A 22,907-nucleotide genomic window follows, 5' to 3' on the forward strand; every position below is an offset into this window, starting at 1 on the left:
AAAAATAAACATTATATGGATATATATTACTTTCATTAAGGAAATAAGTCACTTAGTAAACAAACAAGGAAAAAATAACCAATATACACAAACATATAGATGCAAAGTGTGTATGCACACATGCATTAATACAATGTATAACTGTACTCGTTCAGTGTTAGTTATATCATTATGTGTAAAGTGCTTTTCTGATGTAGATAAGGTAGAACTACCTCATTTGTCACTCCCACATAAATAACAACATAATGAATGTGATACCATTATCAGTTGTTGAGTTTTATTAATGCGCACGCGTACACACACACACACACCCACATACATTTACATACCAATACATGTACTATACAGATACCTGTTTCAACTAACATTTACTTGATATAATAAACACAATCTAGAGAGTAGTGTCCTCATTTTGATGATAAAAATATTCATCTATAGTTAGTGCTGTTTCATTTATTTTAAAATTTGTTCCAGGATTTTTTTTTTAGTAATGGATTTATTTCACAAACGAGGTGTATTTCAGTTGTTACTTCTATATGGTTATAACATCGTTTGAAGCAAACATCGTGAATGGAATTTGTTATAAAGGTATTTACTTATGTATTTATTAATATGAAATTTTATTCATTTTAACACATCTAAGTTAATTTATTGGCATTAACAATATTCTGCTAAAAAGAAGTACTATTAATCTTGGAAATTAATTTTATAGTAAAACCATTAATGAGAAGCCTTTAAATATTCATTAAAAGTTTTAATTCTAAAATTATTTAATTTCTATAGATAAAATTAAAAGTACTTAGATGAGATTAATTATTTATTGTGGGAAATTACTATATTTAATCACTGTTTCAATTTTTCAAGGCATAATGATTAAAACTATGCTTGTTATTTATTTATTTATTATTATTATTATTATTTAACCTTTCAAAAAGCTATTGTAATGCTATAATAAGTATAAGTATATTTAATAATTTTATACTTTATTTTAAAATAAACTTTATTAATATATTCTTTTTTGCTTGTAACTCATAATTACGAGGGTGGTCTGAAAAGTTCTCGGCCTCGACCATAAATCGCAGCACTAGTCGCATGATTATTTTTTCCACGCAGGTTGGTACAAATGTTAGAAAACACCATGTGAAATTGCAAGTCATTCCATCTAGCAACTGGCTTACGCAGCCGTCTAAATCAGTTGCACTGTGTGTGTTGTTAGAAATGGTAAAAGTCGATTATCATGCAGTGATAAAATTCTTCGTAAAAGAAAGTTTGACGCCCACTGAAATTCATCCGAGGATCATAATGTGTATGGTGACTCTTCTTCTGTTTTCAGCGTGAAGAAATGGGCGACCGAATTTAAGCGTGGCCGTAAAAGCATCAAATATGTTCTACGAAAAGGATGTCCGAAAAGTTTGGCAACCACACCGGAATTCATCAAAAAAGTGCACGACATGATTTTGTATGAAGGTGACTGTAATTACTAAGACTGTAGGGATTTCAAAAGAACGCGTCGGTTATATCTTACAAGAAGAACTGCACATGAAAAAAACTTTACGGTGCTGCGCGTGATCACGGCGGATCAAAATCGCATTCGCACGACACTTTCTGAAAAGTGCTTGGCGCGTTTTATGAAACACAAGAATGATTTTCTGCGTCGATGTATGACAATGCATGAAACACTGATTCATCCAGAATCGAAACAATTCATACAATGGACAGAAGTCGGTTCTTCAGCTCCGAAGAAGGCTAAGACGGTGCCAGAAAGGTCATGGCAAAGGTTTTTTGAGATGCAAAAGGAATGCTGTTAATCTTGAAAAGAGTAAAACAATAAATAGGGAATACTATTCTAGCAAAACTGGAGGTAAAAATTTCTTGAAAAGACCCGGCTTGCAGAAGAAAAAATCATCTTCGATCAGGATAATGCACCTACCCACAGAGATGTCTTGGCGATGGGAAAATTTAGGGATTTGCACAATGAAGTGCTAGAACATCCACCCTTTCTCCGTATTTGGATCCATCCGACTTCCATCTCTTCCCAAACCTCAAAGTCTTCCTCGCCGGGGGGGCGTTTTTAGCCCAATCAAGAAGCGATTACGGCTGCTGTTGACAGGTACTTTGCAGAACTTCCGGAGGAACAGTACAGAAACAGGATAATCTATGAATGTATTAACATTAAAGGAGATTATAGTGAAAAAAAATAATTTTTTTGAAAACATAAATTCTCATTTTCACTATCAGGCAGAGAACTTTTCAAATCATCCTCCTAGTTTGATAATGTCATCTTATTCCAGATTTAATTTCAATATTACAAATAAACAGTCAATAATGTCACAATTTTAATGATTTTGCACCAGGGATAATTTTAAAAAAGTAAGAAGAATGAGTTTACATCTCACAAATGAATAGAAAAAAAGCCACAAAACATTAAAATCATTTCAGGCTATAATAAGAGAAATCAAATTCAGAATGAAAAGAATTTGGAGAAAAATAATTTCCATCTCTACTATTTAAACTGCATTATCTTTGTTTTTTTTATGCAATTTTATTCTCTTTTTTTTATTTTAATTCTTAGGCAGATATTTTTTTTTGGAATAAAAGAATTATAAAAAAAAAGAAGAAAAAAAACAGTTAGTGTGGAGCTTAGATATGGACTCCATAAAATCAATTTGTAACATTAAATACATTATACTCCTCACTGGATAATAATGAAATACCTTTTTTCTTTTTCCTGTTTAGCTTCCAGGAATTACCGTTCAGTTATTACTTCAGAGGATGAATAAGAATAAGTATGAGTGTAAGTGAAGTGTAGTCTTGTACAGTCTCAGTACAACCATTACTGAGATGTGTGGTTAATTGAAACCTAACCATCAAAGAACACCGGTATCCATGATCTATTATCCAAATCCATATAAATGTTACGCGTTTACCACTAGACCAACCTGGTGGGTTAATAATGAAATACCTTTCTCTCTTTCTTTTTCCTGTTTAGCCTCCAGTAATTACCTTTCAGATAATACTTCAGAGGATGAATAAGAATAAGTATGAGTGTAAGTGAAGTGTAGTCTTGTACAGTCTCATTACAACCATTACTGAGATGTGTGGTTAATTGAAACCCAACCACCAAAGAACACCGGTATCCACAATCTAGTATTCAAATCCGTGAAAAAATAACTGACTTTACTAGGACTTGAACGCTGGAACTCTCGACTTCCAAATCAGCTGATTTGGGAAGACATGTTTACCACTAGACCAAGCCGGTGGGTAATAATGAAATACCTACATTTCATTATACTAACCTATTAGGATGTCTACACATGAATCTAGTGGAGGATCTAGTAACTCTATCTAGTGCAGTCCTAAGTATTTCCACAATTAGAAAACATATTTAAATATTGCCCTGAAAGGTACAAAAATTAGCTTATTTTTAATGCACTTTTGTTGATATCCAGAGTTATATTTCTTTACAAAGATTACCCTTTTGGTAAAAAAACGCTTAATTAGATTTGGCTATTTGGAAAAATTATAAATTATAATGTTGAAATTTATAAATCTAAAGTTATAGTAGTTCTGTATTAGCTAGTTATAATTTTGTAGTTTATATATAAAATAAACAAAAAATCATAAAACTTGTTCTTTTTTTGGCTTTATTTACAATTTTTCAGAAAAAAATTGAAAATATTAATGTCATAGTTCAGTCTTTAATTTATGCCAAATTTCTTCATCCATTGGAAATTTAGATTAATGTTTTATAATTTAGTCGAATACTTTTACATACTATTCAATTTTCAGACTGGGTAAGCATTTTTCTCCTTAAAGCCTTAACTTATTCTCAAATGGTCTGTAGTACTTGGATCTGAAAAAATGTTCTGGTACACATTTAAGCTGGCTAACATAAAGTCATTGATCAGTAATTTACTTCTCATCTTGAACAAAGATTTACAGATTTTCCAAGAAACTGTTAGTAAAATAGGAATCCATCCATGGCAGGGAGAGGCTTTTGATGCGTTAAAAAACAAATCACTCCTTTAGGAGACAAATACCTTTTGATTTTACAGCTCTTTCTGTAGGACTCTGTTTTTTGCCACTTTCTATTATTTGCCTAACCTTGGAACTTTGCTGGGAATCTGAATCTGCATTGTTTGCTATTTTTGGTGATACAAAATCCAACCTGATCTAAGTCTAAGATGCAAACTGGAAAAAGTTGGGCCTCTTTAACATACAAATACTAATAAATATATAAAGAGTAAATATTTTTTTAAACAGCAAATGCAACTTTTTCTTATTTCAATGAAGTTATCATTGTGGTTGATTACTAGTAATCAGAAGTTACCTAGGGTAGTATTGTTCACTTGAATGTTAACATAGCTCATTTATTACACTCATTCTAAAATTTACGTATAATTTATTTACATTTAAGTATTCTTAGACTGTATATAAATCAAGTCAAAAGTTATCTTACTGTACTTTTCCATTACCTAATCATGCTTTCATATCAGTTACTTTTTTGTTCTTTACCACTAACAATGAAATGAAATATTTTTTCTTACAATGTAACATCTAAACATCTTTTTTGAAATATTCATTTTAAAGTACATAATTAAGTTTCATTAGATTATGTTACAAGCAAGTTTTATTATAACTTTTCTATCTCTAGGTTTCTTGTGTGGTCTTATAAATTAAAAACCTTTATATAATTTCCTTGCTGATAAAATAGTGTTATAAATAATAACTGTTACAACCTAAATTCATAAGGTCAGGAGTTGTTAATGAATAACCTGACAACCAATAATGTTGGCTATGAGAGAGAACTAATCAAGGAATGATGATGTTAAATATTTTCATTTACTTTGTAACATTAATGCAAGAATTTAAGAACATAGAATTTACTTTTTAAGAATGTTTTAGAACTAGCTGCATATAAATTTCGATTTTTAGTTTGACTTTGAAAAAGGAGAAGATTTTCAATTTGATCAAATGTATTTGGTTTTAGATACGTACTTTATTCAAAATCCAAATTCATCAATTTCTATGGTTCGGTTTTTATTTTCCTTTGAAAATTCGACAGTAAGCTTTTTAAGATAAAATAAATAGGTAATTACAAAATCAAAGTGATTTGTTTTTTGTTTGACTTATGAGTTTAGATTACTATAGTATGAATTTATTTATTAATAACAGGAATCATTATAATATTCCAAATATTTTCATATGAAACTTCATGAAAATTAGTTATGAAAAAATGTAAAAACTACTTTAGTGTTAAAAAATGTATGTACTCAAATTCCAAGCATCTGCTGTGAATCACAGCACATACTCTACAATAGTTACTTTCTTTTTTTTTTCTGCATTAATTTTCTTATTTTTATCAAGGTGCAAGTTTGTTGCATTTCTTATGAATGATTTCTTTTTATACAGGCAAGATTTTTTATTGTAGATTTTTTTTTTTAACAGAAATGATAACCATTTTGTGGAGAAACTAAAATTTTGAAAACTGAAAAATCTTTGTAAAAATAATAATAAAATTGGCTACAAAATTGTAACATTAAGTAAAAAATAACACAATTCAATTCTACTTTGAGTTCTGACTTAATCAAGTTTGTAACAAAAAAAGGACTGAATGTTATGATTTTTAATTTTGTGCATTTTTGAAGTAGGTTTTATTATTTTCATTGAATGTTTCATAAAAACAAGATATTAAACATTTTTTCTTTTATAATTATTATTAAATTTTTTATTTTTACAGTTGGCAGTATTATTAATATTACTAAAATACGTCTTTGGTTGGTATTTCTGTCCAACAAAGTGTGAGTGTATAAGTCAAAGTGTAGACTGCAGTCACAGAGGTCTAAAAGAATTGCCAATATATTTTCCTCCACATGTAAGTTAAAATAAAGTATATACAATAATTTTAAAAGTAGAATTAAGCTAAATGCTAAAAATAATTTAAAAGATTAAAAAAAATTATGAAATAATTTATACAACAGTAGCAAAGAATTATTTAAAACAAGATAAAGATGAATAACAGACAAATCTACAGAAACATAAATTTTGTTTAAAGACAATTAAAAAGAATTATTTATTTAGATGTTCCATATTCTTTTAGATCTTCCAAATTAAAATGGATTTCGTATAAGAAATACAAATAAAAACTAGCTATCAATGAAAAATCTAGTAAGACTTTTCTGAACGAACATTCTTATTATCATCACTGTACTCTCATTAATTCATTTATAACAAAGATTATCTCTTCTACTTAACTCAGATTATTATGTATTACATGTTTGTGTAATATGTTTAAATATTATTGTTTGATTTAATGCAACTGCAATTTATAAATTTTTATGTTTTAAAGTTCTCTTAGGTCATGTAACCATTATTTTGGTGGCCAATCAAATCTGTACTCACATATTACGTAAATCATAATTTATGGTCTATACAACTTTGGTTCCTTTTCAGTATCTGTTACAATTAAAAAGTACAAGTTTTTATAATTTTAGATTAAATTTTTTTTTTTTTAAATCTGCAGGTGGCACAAACAAGTTTATGGTTTTAATAAACCTCTATTGGGGTCCTATATATGCTAGGTTTATTTATTTATTTATGCTTATGTTTTGTTTATTTACTAATTTATTTATCTCATGTTCTGGCAGTTTTATGATTTTTTTCAATTATTAAAAAGTTAGTTTTTTGCCATTCTGGGGTCTTACACTTGGCTTATAAAATTGATATTTATATATTTTATACATTTTAATAAACCATACATTAGTGCATTTGAACCAATTTGATAGCTTACATCATTGTTAACAAAATTTTTATTTTGGCAGCTATTTCGAGGTAGAACCAACAGCCAATTACAGCTATTCATGTATTTCTGTAATCCTCTATGATGCTTAATGCAAATCCAAAATCAAAATCTGAGAAAAAGTGTTCACATACAATTGAATTTAATACAAACTGTTAGTTAGTTGAATATAGTTGTGTATATATATGAAGTATGAAATATTTGAATATGGAATATGCTAATTTGAAATTATAAGTATATGATAGAGATAAATTTAAATATAAAAATCATTATCTAACAGAGCATGATTTTGAATAAAAAATGGACTGAACTACCACCCTATAACTGAGGTACTGAAGTACATCTCATAAATTCTCTTTAAGTGTTACATAAGCACTTTTTCAGCCCCCTATTCACCTCATAAGCAAAGTACAATGTAACCACGATAACGTAGACATAAAGTATACTTAAAAATGAAGAGAATCTATCTAAGTTTTCAATATATTAGCAAATTCTTGTACCAGTATTTGCGCACTGTTATAAGTTCAATAGTCACATGAAGCTCATTAGTTCCCATATTATGGTACAGAGAAAGATTCAGTAGTGTTTTGTGGCTTGCCAATTTTGAGTGAGTTAGACTTATTAGGTGTGAATAGAGTTGTACGATCAATGAAGAACCATTACACAAAAATTAAATTCTCTGATGAGACAAACAACTTAGAGAATTGGGCAGCCTACAGAAAGAATCATATCCAGGATGAGACCATGCTATCAGCATCTGATGAGATCATTAAGCTGTGCAAAAATGTTATTTGCATATCCTGAAAAAAATCACTGTGGAAGTGTTTTATAGAGTTAAGCATCCCAAAAACAATTGTTTACAATGCCATAAAAAGATACAACTGTGCTTTAATGGTTATAAAATTAAGAGTTACATAGAATCTATCCACAGAATAAAATTAAAGTATTTGAATTCACTATAGATATTCTGGATAGATTAGATCATGATGGGAAGTTTTTGAACAAGTTTATTTTCAGTGATGCAGCTACTCTGCATGTTTCAGATCAAGTATATTAGCGTAATGTTTGAATACGGGATAGTGAATTTTCACATGTCATTATTGAACATCAATGTGACAGCTCAAAATTTAATGTGTGTTGCGCAATTGGACAAGTTTACGGGTTGTTTAAATTTACGTCGTAAATTTAAACTACCCAGTAACATCCGTGGTATATTGTGTAATGATAAAGAGGTTTTAAACCGGATGTTTCTGTTTTTACGTAGTATAGGGTTAATACAAAAAATTTAATTAGTATGTATTGTTTTGTAATTGTATGTATTGTCCTATGTATTGTTTTTGTTATCCGAGTAGTGAGCCTTTTACACTCCCTATCAGAATTTTTTTTTTATATATATATATATATAAAAATATATATATAAATATATTCATATTTTTTTGTTTTTTAAATTCGTCTGTGATATTAGTTGTAAGACTTTAAACATAATAGTTTTAAGTTTTATTTCTTTTTAGTTTTAAGTTTTATTTATTTTTAATATGATAGTTTTTAACGTAGTTTTAAGTTACATGTTAGTGTTTTTGTTATCCGAGAATGGGCCTTTTACACCCATTCCGGATTTTGTTTCCTGTGATAGTAGTTTTAAGTTTTAATTTTATGTAACAATTTTAATTACTTTTATTTATTTATTTATTTTCGAGATATGATAACGTCCAACCGTTTTTCGCCCTAAAAAAAAAAAAAAAAAAAAAATTGGTTGAGGAATTATGCATATATACCTACATCTACATAAAATTACCCAATTAAATTATGCAAGATTGTTGAATACTGTTTACTAAAGATCCATACACAGAATTTTACTCTTTCACAATTTTCATTTTTTTTAAAGTGAGAGGAAACCTCTGTTATCAAGAACTGTACAAAACATATATCAAAATAATGGAATTTTTCAATTTTAAGTAAATAAAATTCAGCACATATCACTGGAATACAGTATTCCCTACTTATCTGGAACAGAACAGTTCCGATAGACTAGTAATACAAATGGCTAATCCAATAAGTTATTAATAATCCAAATGAATGAAAGTCCAGATAACTCAGAAATGTAACGTATTTACAGAGAGAATTAGTAAAGCTAAATATAAATATAAAAACAAAACTTAAAACTATAAAAATAAATAATGACAATAAAAAAAATAGTAATAATAAATTAAATAAATAACATTTCAGAAAGAAAGTAGTGTTTAACAAAAATAAGATCTACTTTTGACAAAAAAATTATAGCTATAACTATACCTTTTGGCATTTCATCTATTTATTTGTGACACAGATATGACCAAATATGTTATCAGTACAAAATAAGTAAGGCTTACGGTTCACAGAATTACCAATATAATTTTGTTTTGCTAAGTTTTCATCCATGATGGGTCGGCAGTAACATTAATTTTACATTTAAACTTTTTGTAATGACACACCAAATAAATTTGTATAATAAACTAGTTGAAAAAGAACCTATTTCAAAACATTTTCAGTTGCCCTATCAACAATCCTCAGTGTTTTTTGGTGTTTTTCTACATTGATATGCATGTTTTTTAAACTTTGGGCTATTTTTTCCAAGTCTTTGTTTATGTATGTTAATCTGATAACATTTTTTACTTTATTTATCTTCGTTTTTATTTTTATTTATTTTGTATAGATTATAATGTAGCTTTAAGAGTGAAAAATGAAACAAATCATTACACACAGATCATAATTACCAAACACAAAGCCCCTGGAATATTTAAACTGAATAAGACCAACTTTTTTGACTGTACAATATTCTAGATTGGTCATATGGAGTATAGTTTTAAACGGAAATACAATGAACACATAAAAACCCTCCACTGCAACATAGTCAACATTTGCTAATCACCTCATAGACCCAAATTACAAATCCACGAATATTAAAACAACTTTGAAAATGATAAAATCTAATTTTGACATAATTGAAATATATTAAAAAACAAAAACATGCAACAATATGCTAAAAGAAAAGAGAAATAATTCAAATCATATAAATTTTTTAACTATAATCTTAATACGCGGTTCGCTTAATTAAAAAAACAACTGTCTGCAGTAACATCATCTGATCAGTGTAAAAACAGCAGTACTAATCATTGAGAATGGTTGTAGAGATGGCTGAAAACATTTTGAAGTAAATTTTTAAAATTGTTTTATTATACTATTTGGTTGGGAGTGTTGTTACAAAAGATTAATATTTTTAGTGCAATTCTGTTTTTACAAACAATGATTGAAACATTCTTTGTTAACATCACATAATTAGTTAATTATTTATTACTTTTGTGTTGTTTTATTTAAGTAATATTTTTGTACTTGCATTTACCTTTATTAATTCCCTTGTATCTACTGATGATTTTTTAACAATCTATTTTATTTTTTATACATTACTTTTTGAATATTTTCTATGTATGATTTTAACAGAGTTTTGCAAAAAGTAATTATAAAACATTAATTAACTGATCAAGATGATAAAATAGAAAAAAAAATTACAAATACATCAAAATATGCTTCCAAAGAGATTTTAACACACTACTGCAAAACTCCTCTTTAGAATGAAAAAGGAGCTAAATATCTAAGAAGAAAATGAAGATAGATGTAAGACATGTCACTTCATACAACGTGGTTTAAAAATAATCACTTTAAATTTTTAACACTTTTATTAGATTAAAAACACACCAATAAAAAAAAAACCATAAATTTTAATAAAAATTAAAATAACTCTACATGTATCTATTTTTTGGGAGTCATTTATTCATACAACCCCATTCAAAAGTACAAAATATGATTTTAAATAATTATGTACCGAATTCAATAAGTAAACGAATTCAGTAAAAAAGGAAGTGTTTAAAACAAAAATAATTAGGATAAATGACACTGATCACATGCTTAAAAAAATAATATATATGAGAATGACACTGGCTAATGAAGATTTAAAAAGATAGAGGAATGATCAGAGGAACTAAATACTTAAATGTTTTAAAGAAGAAAGCAATACTAAAAGCAATAATAACTATTAAACTGTTAGTCATTGTAAAACTTCAAATTCAAATTTATTAATGTCATTAAATTTTATTAAAGATTATTAATTCTCTTAAGAATTTAAATAATATAATAACATGTTATGCTGTAACCTATTTAATCAACAGCCCATCAGATAATTTTAAATACATTATTATTATTATTTGATATCTGATATGGTTTCAAATCTGAGGCATTTGAGAGCATATGAAAGAAAGATTTGATGTCTGGGGATCTTCAGAAGTGAGCATAAGTATTGGGAATGTGTATACAATATTGTCAGACACTCTTGGATACAGCAAGGTAGGTTCCATGTCTTCTCACTGAGGCACAGAGAAATGTCAAGAAAGACATCTGTCAACACCGCTGCAAGCTAATTCCATTTTTCAAAAGATTGGGGAAGTGTGGAGGGGAAGATTATCAACTTGTTAAACCTGGGTCCATCTGGTTCCACAGGTAGTAATCCAGTTAAAAGGCCACTGCCTTGGTTTACAGGTGACAAATGGTCAACAGAGCAGATGAGCCTAGGGGAGCATACTGTGATTGAAAACCTGCAAGTTTCTGGAGGCAGTGAGATGGCAACCCCATCACCAAACTTTGTCTGCATAGTGCTCATATCCCAACTAGACAGGATTTGTATTTACTGGCAAGCTTCTTGACAGCCTCAGATACAGACTGGGAAAACAGATAAACCAATTTGATATCATCAATAATTATGAATCTAGGAAATGGAGATGAACCCAAGAAACTGTTAAAGGTGGCAACTTGGGATGTGAAAGGACTGAGTGCTAAGAAGAAGAGTTGATGACTGAGTTGAGTACTCAGAAGATAGATATTGGTGTGATTACAGATAATGTTAAACATGATTGAAGAGGAGGAGTGGTTGCATTATTATTGTGATCTCTGTTGTGTTGATAAATTTATTGCAAAGGATTTTGTGAATGTGAATGATGAATCAGATGGTGTAGATCTGATTACTTTAGACAAGTTGGTAGCAGTTCTGAAGATGGTTAAAAACAGGAAATCATGTGGAGTGGATCGGACTTATGGAGAATTGTTGAAGTAAGGCCCTTTATTGAAGCTGAGGTTTTTACACTTCTTGAATATGTGTTGGACCAGAGCAAGAGTCACAGAAGATTGGAAGATATTGTCCAACCAATCTTTAAACAGTAATAAGAGATGTCTGTGACAACTATCATGGGATTTCATTGCTTTGTGCTACTTACAGAGTATACTCTAAAATAATAGTTTCAAGAATAACTGCAATAGCAAAGGTAAAATTGCTGGAAGAACAGAGTGGTCTTGCAATGGATAATAATTTTCCCCTCCAACAAATTATCGAAAAAAGAAGAGAATATAACTTGGAGACAATTACTGTATTTGTTGACCTGTTTAAAAGCTTTTGATCGAGTTAATAGAGAAATGATGTAGGAAATCTTGACTGATAATGGGCTTCCTTTTTACTTGGTAAAAGTAATCTGCAGTATGTATTACAGGATGTGTTTTCAAAGTTACAGAACAATATTTTTAATTTTGTAAAATTACAGAATGGTATCATTGCCAGATCTCAGTTTCTAAAAACAAGGTTTTTAGTTTTAAGGAAAGGAGCTTGTAAGATCAAAGATTGTGGTCAATAATAATATAATTGAACAAGTGTTTTTTTTTTCTGACTACTTGTGCTGTTGCATATTCTATGACATTGAAATGAAGACTAACAGGTTTAGATCGATGTGTGTTAATATTAGGAAGAATCTCAGGAATAGGGTGAGTGTGACTTGAAGCATCATATTTCATAGCATTAACAGCAGTTAAGATGTCCAAACCCTATACAGTTGCAGAAAACCTCATATTGCCTACTGCAATTGATATTGATCACTGTTTTAATAGGTGTGGAAGAAACAAAAAAACTGAAAAAATTCTGTTTCTAACAATACAGTATCAAGGCAAATGGATGACATGGCTGCCAATGTTTGCAATAAGATAATTCAGCAAGTAAGTTCAAGTGAATTTTTTAGTAACTTTTTAGACGAACAGATGTGGCAAACATTTCTCAGTTATGTTTTGTGAGATATGAAGTGATAGGGACAGATTAATCAAAGAAAATATGTTACATTACAAATCAATACCTGGACTTGCAACAGGACAATATCTTTTTGATGTTTTTTATGAAACTACTAAAAACTATAACATAGATTGGTCAAAATGTATTGCGGTATGTAGTTATGGTGCAAAGGTGATAACAGGAAAGAACAGTGGATTTCTGAAAAAATTGAAAGATCGTCTTATAACAAGCGTGGAATGGATGCATTGCTTCTTTCACAGACATGCTCTTGCCACAAAAAATATGCCGGAAAATCTCAAACAAATTCTTGGTAAAGCTGTAAAGATGGTAAATTTTATTAAAAGTTGACCATTACACAATGAGCTGTTTGCTAAACTATGCGATGAAATGGATGAAAAGAAAAGATCTTTTCTTTTTCATACAGAAGTCAGATGGTTATCATGGGGGAAGTGTTAACCCAGTTATTGGAATTATGAGATGAAATAATATTTTTCCAGGATAAACAAATCCCATTCTCAATATTTTTACAGAAGAATGAATATATGTTGCTGCTGGCTTACTTAGCTGATGTATTTTCACATTTAAATAACTTGAATATGAATTTACAAGGATGTGATAAAAACATTTTATTAATGACAAATTAAGTTTTCATTAAGAGGCTTGATATTTGGATTGTTTGCATTCAAAGTAAAAATCTTGATGTTTTCACTCACTTCTGATTATATAGAGAAAAATTTGGATGAAGAAGACACTATATTTCATGACAGTTTGGACAGCATGAAGGTGCATTTATGTGAGCTAAAAATTCAGTTGGCAGAGTATTTCCCAGAAGATTAAAATAATTTCTCAAAGAGATGGGTACTGAATCCATTAAGTGAAAACATTGTTGCAGTTGCTAAGTTACCTGTTGAGATTCACAACCAGCTCATCGAAATGTCTGGTGATAAATGTTACTACAATTCACATCTGAAGATTTAGATGTGTTTTCGTTTCCTCGACAAAATGAATATGGAAATTTAGTCACAAAAGCATTGAAAATATTAATCCCTTTTGCCAAATCTTACCTCTGTGAAAAGGGTTTTTCCGTGGTTGTGCTAAAAACTAAATATAGGAATCGTCTATTATCACTTGTAAACAATTTGCTTTTGTGTGTTTCTAACACAGATTCACGTATGGAGAAACTTATAAATGAAAAACAAATGCAACCATTTCATTAATTTATTTTCTTTACGTGTGTACTTATTAAAATGTTTACTCAAATAAAATGTTTTTAATAAATGATTCTTTCTCTCATAAAATGATTTTGTTATTTTTTACGTGTAAAGTTGTAGGCTAATTTTGTGACTCCCATTGGGATCGCACCTCCAGGTTGAGAAACGCTAATGTAAAGCAAGAAAAACATATACTATTATATTATAAACATATATAAAAATCTTATACTATTATTAAAGATGTGTTTCTTAAAGATCTACAAAAATAAGTACAAAAGGATAAAGATTAAAACTTAGATACTTCATAACAATATTACAAAAAAAAATTTTGCATATGAAGTGTGATTAAAAATAATGAAAATTTTAATTTTTATCAAAATGAATTTACTTATTCTTCTAAATTGATATGTTCCCTTTTATATAGTCTCCCAGAGATGGTGACACACTTATGCCAGCATTTCTTATAGTTCTCAAAATATTTATGGAAAGCATTTTTTGGTATAGCCTTAAGTTCACTTAGATCTTTTTTAAATTTATTTAAGCTTTGTATAAACTGTTGCCCTATTAATATTCTCTTAATCAGTGGGAACAAGGAAAAGTTGCAGGGTGCCAGGCTTAGAAATATCGAGGCTGTGGCATCAGTATGGTGCACCATAACCATATTCACATATTTCATCACCTGAAAAATGGGAGTATGGTGGACACCCACGTTTCATCACCTGTTATGACATGTTTGAGTAATTCTGAGTTATATGTGATCTAACAATTGTTCTGTAGTGTTGCTTTGTTGAAAATTCAACAGTTTTGGAACAAATTTTGCTGCTACTGTCATATTAAAAATTTTGGTCAAAATTGTTTCACTCGAGCCATACAACATTCCACCTCTTAAGCAACATCTTTAATAGTGATTTGAGAATTATTGATCACAATGTCCTTTATTTTGTCTATATTTTCATTAGTTGTTGGATATGTTAAGACATCCAACCCTTTTGTTATCTTTATGGCCTTTCTGAAATTTTAGTTAACACTCAAACTTACGTTGACATAATATCTTTACTGTAATATCTTTGCCTTCTCTAACAGCTTCACTATTTCACTCCACTTTATTCCACTTTTAATGCAAAATTTAACGCAAAATTTTTATGTTTTGTTCCGTAATTTTTAATCAAAATATCGCCATTCATAATAAATACATCCTCATTACTTAGCTGCCAAAATTTAAACTACTTATCTAATATGGCTGAAAATATCAATATAAATTGTAGACAGAGCTGCCATTGTGTATGAGAAAGCCAGACTCAGTCAAAAAAAATACATAATGCGCAGAATTAAAAATTCTCATTACTTTTTTATTACATCTCATGTGTTGTTTAAACCTTCATAAAAGAGAGTAAGCCCAAGCCTAACAGAATATAAAAAAAAGCAACCATGCAAATCCATACCATAAAAAATTGAAATAAAACAAGAACATTGAAATAGAATTTGGATTGTAAAGGCTCCATCTTGGAAAATGGAAATAAAACGAATGATGGGAGGAATAATCAGAATTAATAATTTTTGCTGCAATGTCATAACACATCATATGGAGATTGCATCTGCACTGTGACAGGTCCCTAGTGCTAAGTTTATCTCCATTCTCTTCAATTTCCACCCGACAATTAATTAGAGTTTCTGACTGTTCTCATTTCCTTTTACATTATCTATAATTTTTACTTTTTTCATCTTCAGTTCTGTGAATCTTTTAATATAACACTTTACAAGATGCTTCATGAAATATAATTTCATCTTACCTATTTTTTTTCTATTATATTCCTTTCTTAGAAATTAATATTCTTGTTTTTAATTCCTTCCCACTTATTCAATCTTTTGTTAATATGCCTTTTAAGTTCATGTACTATTTTATCTGTTGAATGTTTCCTTCTTCGTGTCTTACTATTTTCATGCGTTTATATTCTTAACACTTATTTTACACCCAATTCTGTGAAAATCCCCTCTAATTATAAAATTATTGCCTATCCAATGCTTTATTTTCTAAAAGCAACAAGTTAAGCCATTAGGAAATCATAGATGAACCTATAAATCCAATACCTAGTCAGCCTAAAACAATATTCCCCAACAACTGTGCCTGATGGATGAACTCTGGCAATACAATGTATTTAATTCAATGTAGCTTACAGTTATCTGTTGTGGTTTATATGGCTGTGACATGCAATTGGTCACAGACATTGTTAGCAACACTACTACTCCAAATAAAACAGGATGACCTCAAAATATTAAATATTTTCAAAGCTTTTTGTTAATGTACAATAGTAGCATTAAAATGTATTTCATTTTGTTTAACAGGTTGAAAGTCTGGATCTCTCTGGAAATGAACTGTACTATTTATCAGATATATTACATGATCTACAGTCTTTGGCCCATTTGAATTTAGGATGGAATCAGTTACATCATATACCTGACACAAGTTTACAGAATTTGTTGAAATTAAAAACATTAAATCTGTCAGGAAATAAATTTCATAGGTTATCTGATATTCAAGGAATTCATTATTCAAATAATTTAATAGAATTATACTTACAAAATAATCCAATATATGAAATTGGTTCGTGTTCTTCAGACGATACACTCTACAGTGAATCTTTAAACAAACTTGATCTCTCAAAATGCGTAATTACTAATATAGATCGATGTGCCTTTAAATGGTTGACTAATTTAACACATTTATATTTATCTGGCAACCCACTACAACAACTAACAAAAATTGTATCTAACTCTATACAACACTTAGATGTAACAAACTGTGATATACAATATATAATAGCACAAGCATTTGATGAATTACCAGAATTAAAATATTTAGATTTATCACAAAATTCAAATCTTAAAGTGCATACACCATTTGATAATAGATATATGTCTGTGTCATTAATACATCTTGATGCAACTAACTGTGATATGACAGAACTAATTTTATCAAAATTTCCAAATTTAAAATACTCATCATTTAAAGGAAATTTTATTCGAGAATTACCACCCAGATTACTGTATCAAAATCAACAATTAATTAAACTTGATCTATCAGAAAATTTAATATCATCAATAAACTATGCGACATTTATCGGAGGTGAATCTTTAATAAATCTTGATTTATCATCAAATTTTATACAAGATTTTAATCCAGGTACATTTTCAGGTTTATTTAGATTAACAAAATTGAAACTATCAAAAAATCCTTTGAAATGGATACCAAATATTAGTTCAGTATCACTTCAATATCTTGATGTAAGCGACTGTGAAATTGCTGAAATAAGTTATTCAATATCTTACAATATACCACAGATACGTACATTAAATTTATCAAATAATCCTATTGAATTTTTATCCAATGAAATACATCTTGATTATTTAACAGAATTAGATTTAAGTTACTGTCGCATCACGATGATAAGTATTAAAGCATTTAAAAATTTACCTACGCTTAAAAAACTTGATATAAGAGGAAATAGATTAACAAATGTGTTTAACCATTTAATGATGGATTATATGATTAATATTAAAGAAATTATTGTAACAAATAATCCATGGCAATGCGGATGTAATACAACAAATCACGAAGAATTTTTAAGATTTGTTATTGCACGAAGTCCAAGTGAAAATGAACAAGATTTAACGTGTCTTATTCCCGACAGTCAACTGGAAATATCATGGACAAAATCATGTCAATTATCTTTAGAAAAAAATGATAAAAAATATAAATCTGAACGTCACTGGACAGCATTTCTACTGATATTTGCAGTTATGTCTTCACTTGTATTAGTAATGTTAGTTTTAAGACACAATCTAGCATTAACTGGTGATAGACCACAAGATAATAATGATAATGTAGAACCACATACAACCCCGTACCCAGTAAGGTCTCCAATAGCTGATATACTTCAGCTTCCAACATATGAAGAAGCCATACTTTTACCAAAACCAACAGTATTAAGTTTAAATGATTCTAGACGTGAAGTAGCAACATGTACATCTAATCAAAGCTTAAATAATGAAAATCATGAAAGTAACAATATAGACTGTGATGATGAAGATATAAGAAGCGATATGGAAGATTGCTCACTTTGCCATTATCATGATAACTTGAACGTAAGTTCAACATCTTTGTAAAAAAAGACTTAATTCCTTATTTATGTACAGGTCCGAAAGTTTTTAATTTAATATGTATTTTCAATGAATAAATTCATGTAGTTGTAATTATACACCTACAGAGCTTTCTATTACGTGACTTAGAAATGAAATAAATTATATATGAAAAATAATGATAAAATGATATATTAATATTATTATTATTATGATGATATATTAAAAAGACGTTTTAGTATGTAGGATAAATTTAATTATTACTGGAAATTTAGAATTTTTTTCATACTTTACTTTTATGTGTTTATTATATACATATGTCTATTTTATTTTCCATAAAAATATAATTAGTGATACATTAATTACTTTAACCAGTGCATCATAAAATAGTTATAAACAACAGAACTGCTGAAATAACCAATAATCAACCAAAATATAATAATGCTAATATAAAAATAATGCCAAATAATAATAAATATAATATATATGCTAATATAATAATGCTAACCAAATTATATTTTTACGTAAATTTCATCTGATTAATAAAACTCACTGAGAAACTGAATAAATACAGATGGTGCATGGAAATGAACGATTTATGCAGTAAAATTTAAGGTTATAAATCTAGTGATACTCATATTTACAAGACTATCAAAGGGTAAAACCTGCCATTCGTGATCACTTTACATAAAAATAATTTCTTAATAACATTCTTGATGGAAACCGAATTTTTATATGTTAATTCACTATATGTAAAAGTAAACTCATGACATGCTACAACATCTAAATAAAGATCACTTAAATCTCCTCACAAATCCTAGCAGTTAGCTAGCTCATTTATAGCTGTAAGAAAAATGAGTAAATATTCAGCATTTTAAACACCCCCCCCACAATAAAAAGAAATCGCACACAAAAAGATATGGTGATCTCAAGAGGCCAATTACCATTCTGAAACAGTATGTAGTTACCAAAAAAATCTTGTAAACAATAATCAATATCATTGCACTATGTAGCTCTATCCAGGTAAATGTACATTCACTGGGTAATTTTCAGTTCAAAGAAAAACATTTAATCATTTTGCTGTATGTTGCTATGTACTTTTATTCATGTCTATATATGTTTATGTAATGTATAGATTATTCTATAATAATCTAAAACATTGCTTAAGATTATGAATACACATGCGAAAGAATGTAAACATTGTAAATTCAGATCTAAAAAAATGCATTTAGTTTAAATCCTAAAATATAAGTAGATTATTTGATTTTAGTTATCTAGTTATTAAAATTAAATATTAATTGTTAAATATAAAATAGCGTACTTGTTAGAAGATAATTTTAACTATCAAAAGGAAAAAAATAATTAAGCATAATGTATATTAATAAAAATGTATATTATAATTAAAAAAGATATAATGTATATTATTTAAAAAAATAATTACAAATTTTTTACTTTCAAAATCTATTTTTTTTTAACTGCTCTAACATTATAAATCCTTCAAGTTTTTCAAAGAAACAATATTCAATTTATACTTAAAGTATCATGATGTACGCTATTTTATTTTATAGTTTTTTCACAATGTAATTGTAAAATTGTTCAATTGTTCTTGTTTATTGTTTATATGGGTTCAAGTGTGTTTTGATTTTAATTGTTTTAGAAAAATATTTTGTTAAAAAGTAACTATAAATACCACTCTGCAGTAGATCTTGAATAAATTATCTGTAGCAAAAATAAATAATTAATGTTATTATAAAAGAAGAGGGAGAAGAAAACCCATATGACTTTTTTATGGCAATAGTCTCAAAACTGGAAAAGGCTATTTTGAATCACAAGTATAAAACATTTTTATAAGTTTAACTGTTTTTCTTGTATTAGATCACACATAAAGAGTTGAAGAAAAGCAGCTGACTATAAGGTCTGTTCAGAAAATAACAAAACATTTTTAATTACGCACAAACTGAGATATTCAATGACATGCGGTTGGCAGCATTGTGTTCTGCATAGCCTCCTCTGTAACCACATGTTCTTGGATTATTGATATCTCATTTAGTTCTCATATTATTGTTATTTGAGGGCAGCATTTTTAAATATTAGTAGTGATTTTTGTAATTTGCAATTTTCAGGAGCAGTGATACAATATAAACTTTACGAGAAATTGGGGAAAACTTTTACAGAAACATTTCAACTTTTGAAACAAGCTTATGGAGATGATGCTCTAGGTTGTACGCTATGTTACGAATTGTTTTCACGGTTTAAAAGTGGTTGTCAGTCAATTGAAGATGAACCTCGACCAGGAAGGCCTTCAACTTCAACTGATGATACCCATGTTCAGAAAATCAACGATCTGGAGAATGCAAATTGCCGATTGACTGTCAGAGAACTTACAGAAGAGGTTAGCATCTCAATTGGATCATGCCATGACATTTTGACAGAAAAATTGAACATTCATCAAGTTGCAGCAAAATTTGTTCTTTGTTTGATGACTGAACAGTAGAAAGAAAATTGATGGATGTTTGTTGGCAACTTCTTGAACAAGCCAATGACGATGACATATTCATGCTAAGGATCATAATGGGAGAAGAAAGCTGGGTTTACGGTTACAACACCGAGACAAAAGTTCAATCATCAAAATATCGTACATTACAAAAATCACTACTAACACTTAAACACGTTGCACTCAAATAACAATAACACGAAAACTAAATGAGATATCAACAATCCAAGAACATGTGGTTATGGAGGAGGTTATGCAGAACACAATGCTGCCAACTGAAAGTCAATAAATATCTCTGCTGGCGCATAATTAAAAATGTTTGTTTATTTTCTGAACAGACCTTGTATTTTAAAATAATAATTTTATACGTTCAGCAAACATTATCCCTCAAGTACTGCTGGCAGCCTCTTATTTTGTAGTTTAATTCACAAAGGGACAGTGGTTTATGCAAAACTATAGTGAACAACTGAACTATTTATACTTGTAAGGGCTGTAGTAAGAGCAATTCAGTGAGCTCTCTAGCCAGTTCAATTGACATGATATAACAATCTTGCATACTATTTTTATAAAAACATCAAAGTTTTGAGAAGTTCTCCAGTAGACACACAGCCACAAGGTTAATCCAGATCTGTTAATATAAGAAACCATTGCTTTAATGATAAACAACTACCAAAGTCCAAGGAGATCCTTTTATAAAACATGATGTAGCTTTGAACTAGTCAAAATGAGTTTTTCTTGCATACTTGGGAGTTAATTTTAATTTAACTCCTGATTAAATTCAAGCAAGCAGTGTAGACATAAGAATGAAAATACAAACTGTTTTCATGCATGTTTATGACATTAGAATAAATGGAAGAAATAAATGTTTCTTTGCTTAAAACATCAACGATACTCAATTGAGAAAAGCTTGTGCTATGTTCACATCTGCTAACCACTTTAAAGGACATGTCATTTCACAATTAAGAGATATAAATTAGCCATCATGTGAAGTTTCACTTCAAGTATTCTTTCTGTAGAATACTTAAAAAACTTATAAAATCAGAAACACTGAATGAAAAACTAAGAAAATGTATAACATAAGGTAGTGCAAACATCCAAGAAGAAATGTTGTTTCTAAAATCAATTCCAGCACTGTATGTTGTACTGCAACATACAGAGAGAATTTAGAGAACATTTCAATAACAATTTTTAAACAAGAGTTGCTAACTCAATTCAATATACAATGTACAAAAAGGAATATCAGACTTTAAAGCTATTTAATATATCTATTTAATTATTTTATTATTAACTATTTAATAATAATTTTGGCTTTTAATAAGGAATCACAAATAAAATGAAAGAGCTTTTCCAATCCTTTGCCTTAAAATGGATAGATCAGTAGGTGGTGGAGGCATACATAAGATCCGTTTTAAAACCTCAAACAAAAATATCAAATGGGGTTAGAGTGAATGAATGTGGAGGCTATTGCAAACAGGCTCTGTTATCAGGTCCATGAAACCAACCAAGCAGTTGGGGAAACTGTCATTCAATCAATTCCGTACAGAGTTATGCCAGTGAAGAGGCATACTTTATAGTTACCATTCAAATCTCTGCTCCATCTTGGTCCATCAGCATATACCAGTAATCAACTTGTATATTATGCTTGCTTCAGCATAAAAGGACAGCTGTAAACTTGTCATTGGCATACTGCACAGAGAACATATAATTTTGGGATTTTCTGAAACCCATATATGGAAATCATGTGTGTTAACTTTTCCAAGATGAAAATAATATAAGATTAAAAGATAAGATGAAATGTTAACTCAACAATAAAAATAATATGCTCAAGAAAGTTAGCTTTATGCTGTAACACTTTATTGCCAAGTCCACATTCACAGCATGGTCAGTAGGTTTCAAGGCCTGTAACAGCTGTAAACAATATGGACACATAAGTAAACATTTCCTTAAAACATTCTACACTGTCATCCCAAAGAATCCTATTTCGAGGCTGGCCTTCCTAACATATTTTTTTAGGATTATGCAGAAAAGGCTCCTTGACACATTCAACATTTTCTTCAGCCACCCTTTGTCGTCCTATGCTCTTCCCATTACACAGATATTTGGTTGCCTGAAACTGATTATGCTTTTGAC

At 29.1% G+C, this 22,907-nt stretch overlaps 2 protein-coding genes across 2 annotated transcripts in view; one reads left to right on the forward strand and one right to left on the reverse strand.

The window, feature by feature from the left end:
* The window catches only part of LOC142322767 (uncharacterized), a 329,696-nt gene that overhangs the window by 12,023 nt on the left and 294,766 nt on the right, over window positions 1-22,907 (reverse strand). The gene's annotated exons all lie outside the window — the stretch shown is intronic.
* LOC142324142 (uncharacterized) lies at window positions 332-20,973 on the forward strand. Its single transcript, XM_075364834.1, has 3 exons — window positions 332-588; window positions 5,741-5,875; window positions 16,490-20,973. The coding sequence occupies exons 1-3, from the start codon at window positions 571-573 to the stop codon at window positions 18,308-18,310; spliced, it is 1,974 nt and encodes a 657-aa protein (XP_075220949.1). The 5' UTR covers window positions 332-570; the 3' UTR covers window positions 18,311-20,973.

This window comes from Lycorma delicatula, chromosome 4, assembly GCF_047948215.1.
Source record: "Lycorma delicatula isolate Av1 chromosome 4, ASM4794821v1, whole genome shotgun sequence".
Classification (NCBI taxonomy): domain Eukaryota; kingdom Metazoa; phylum Arthropoda; class Insecta; order Hemiptera; family Fulgoridae; genus Lycorma; species Lycorma delicatula.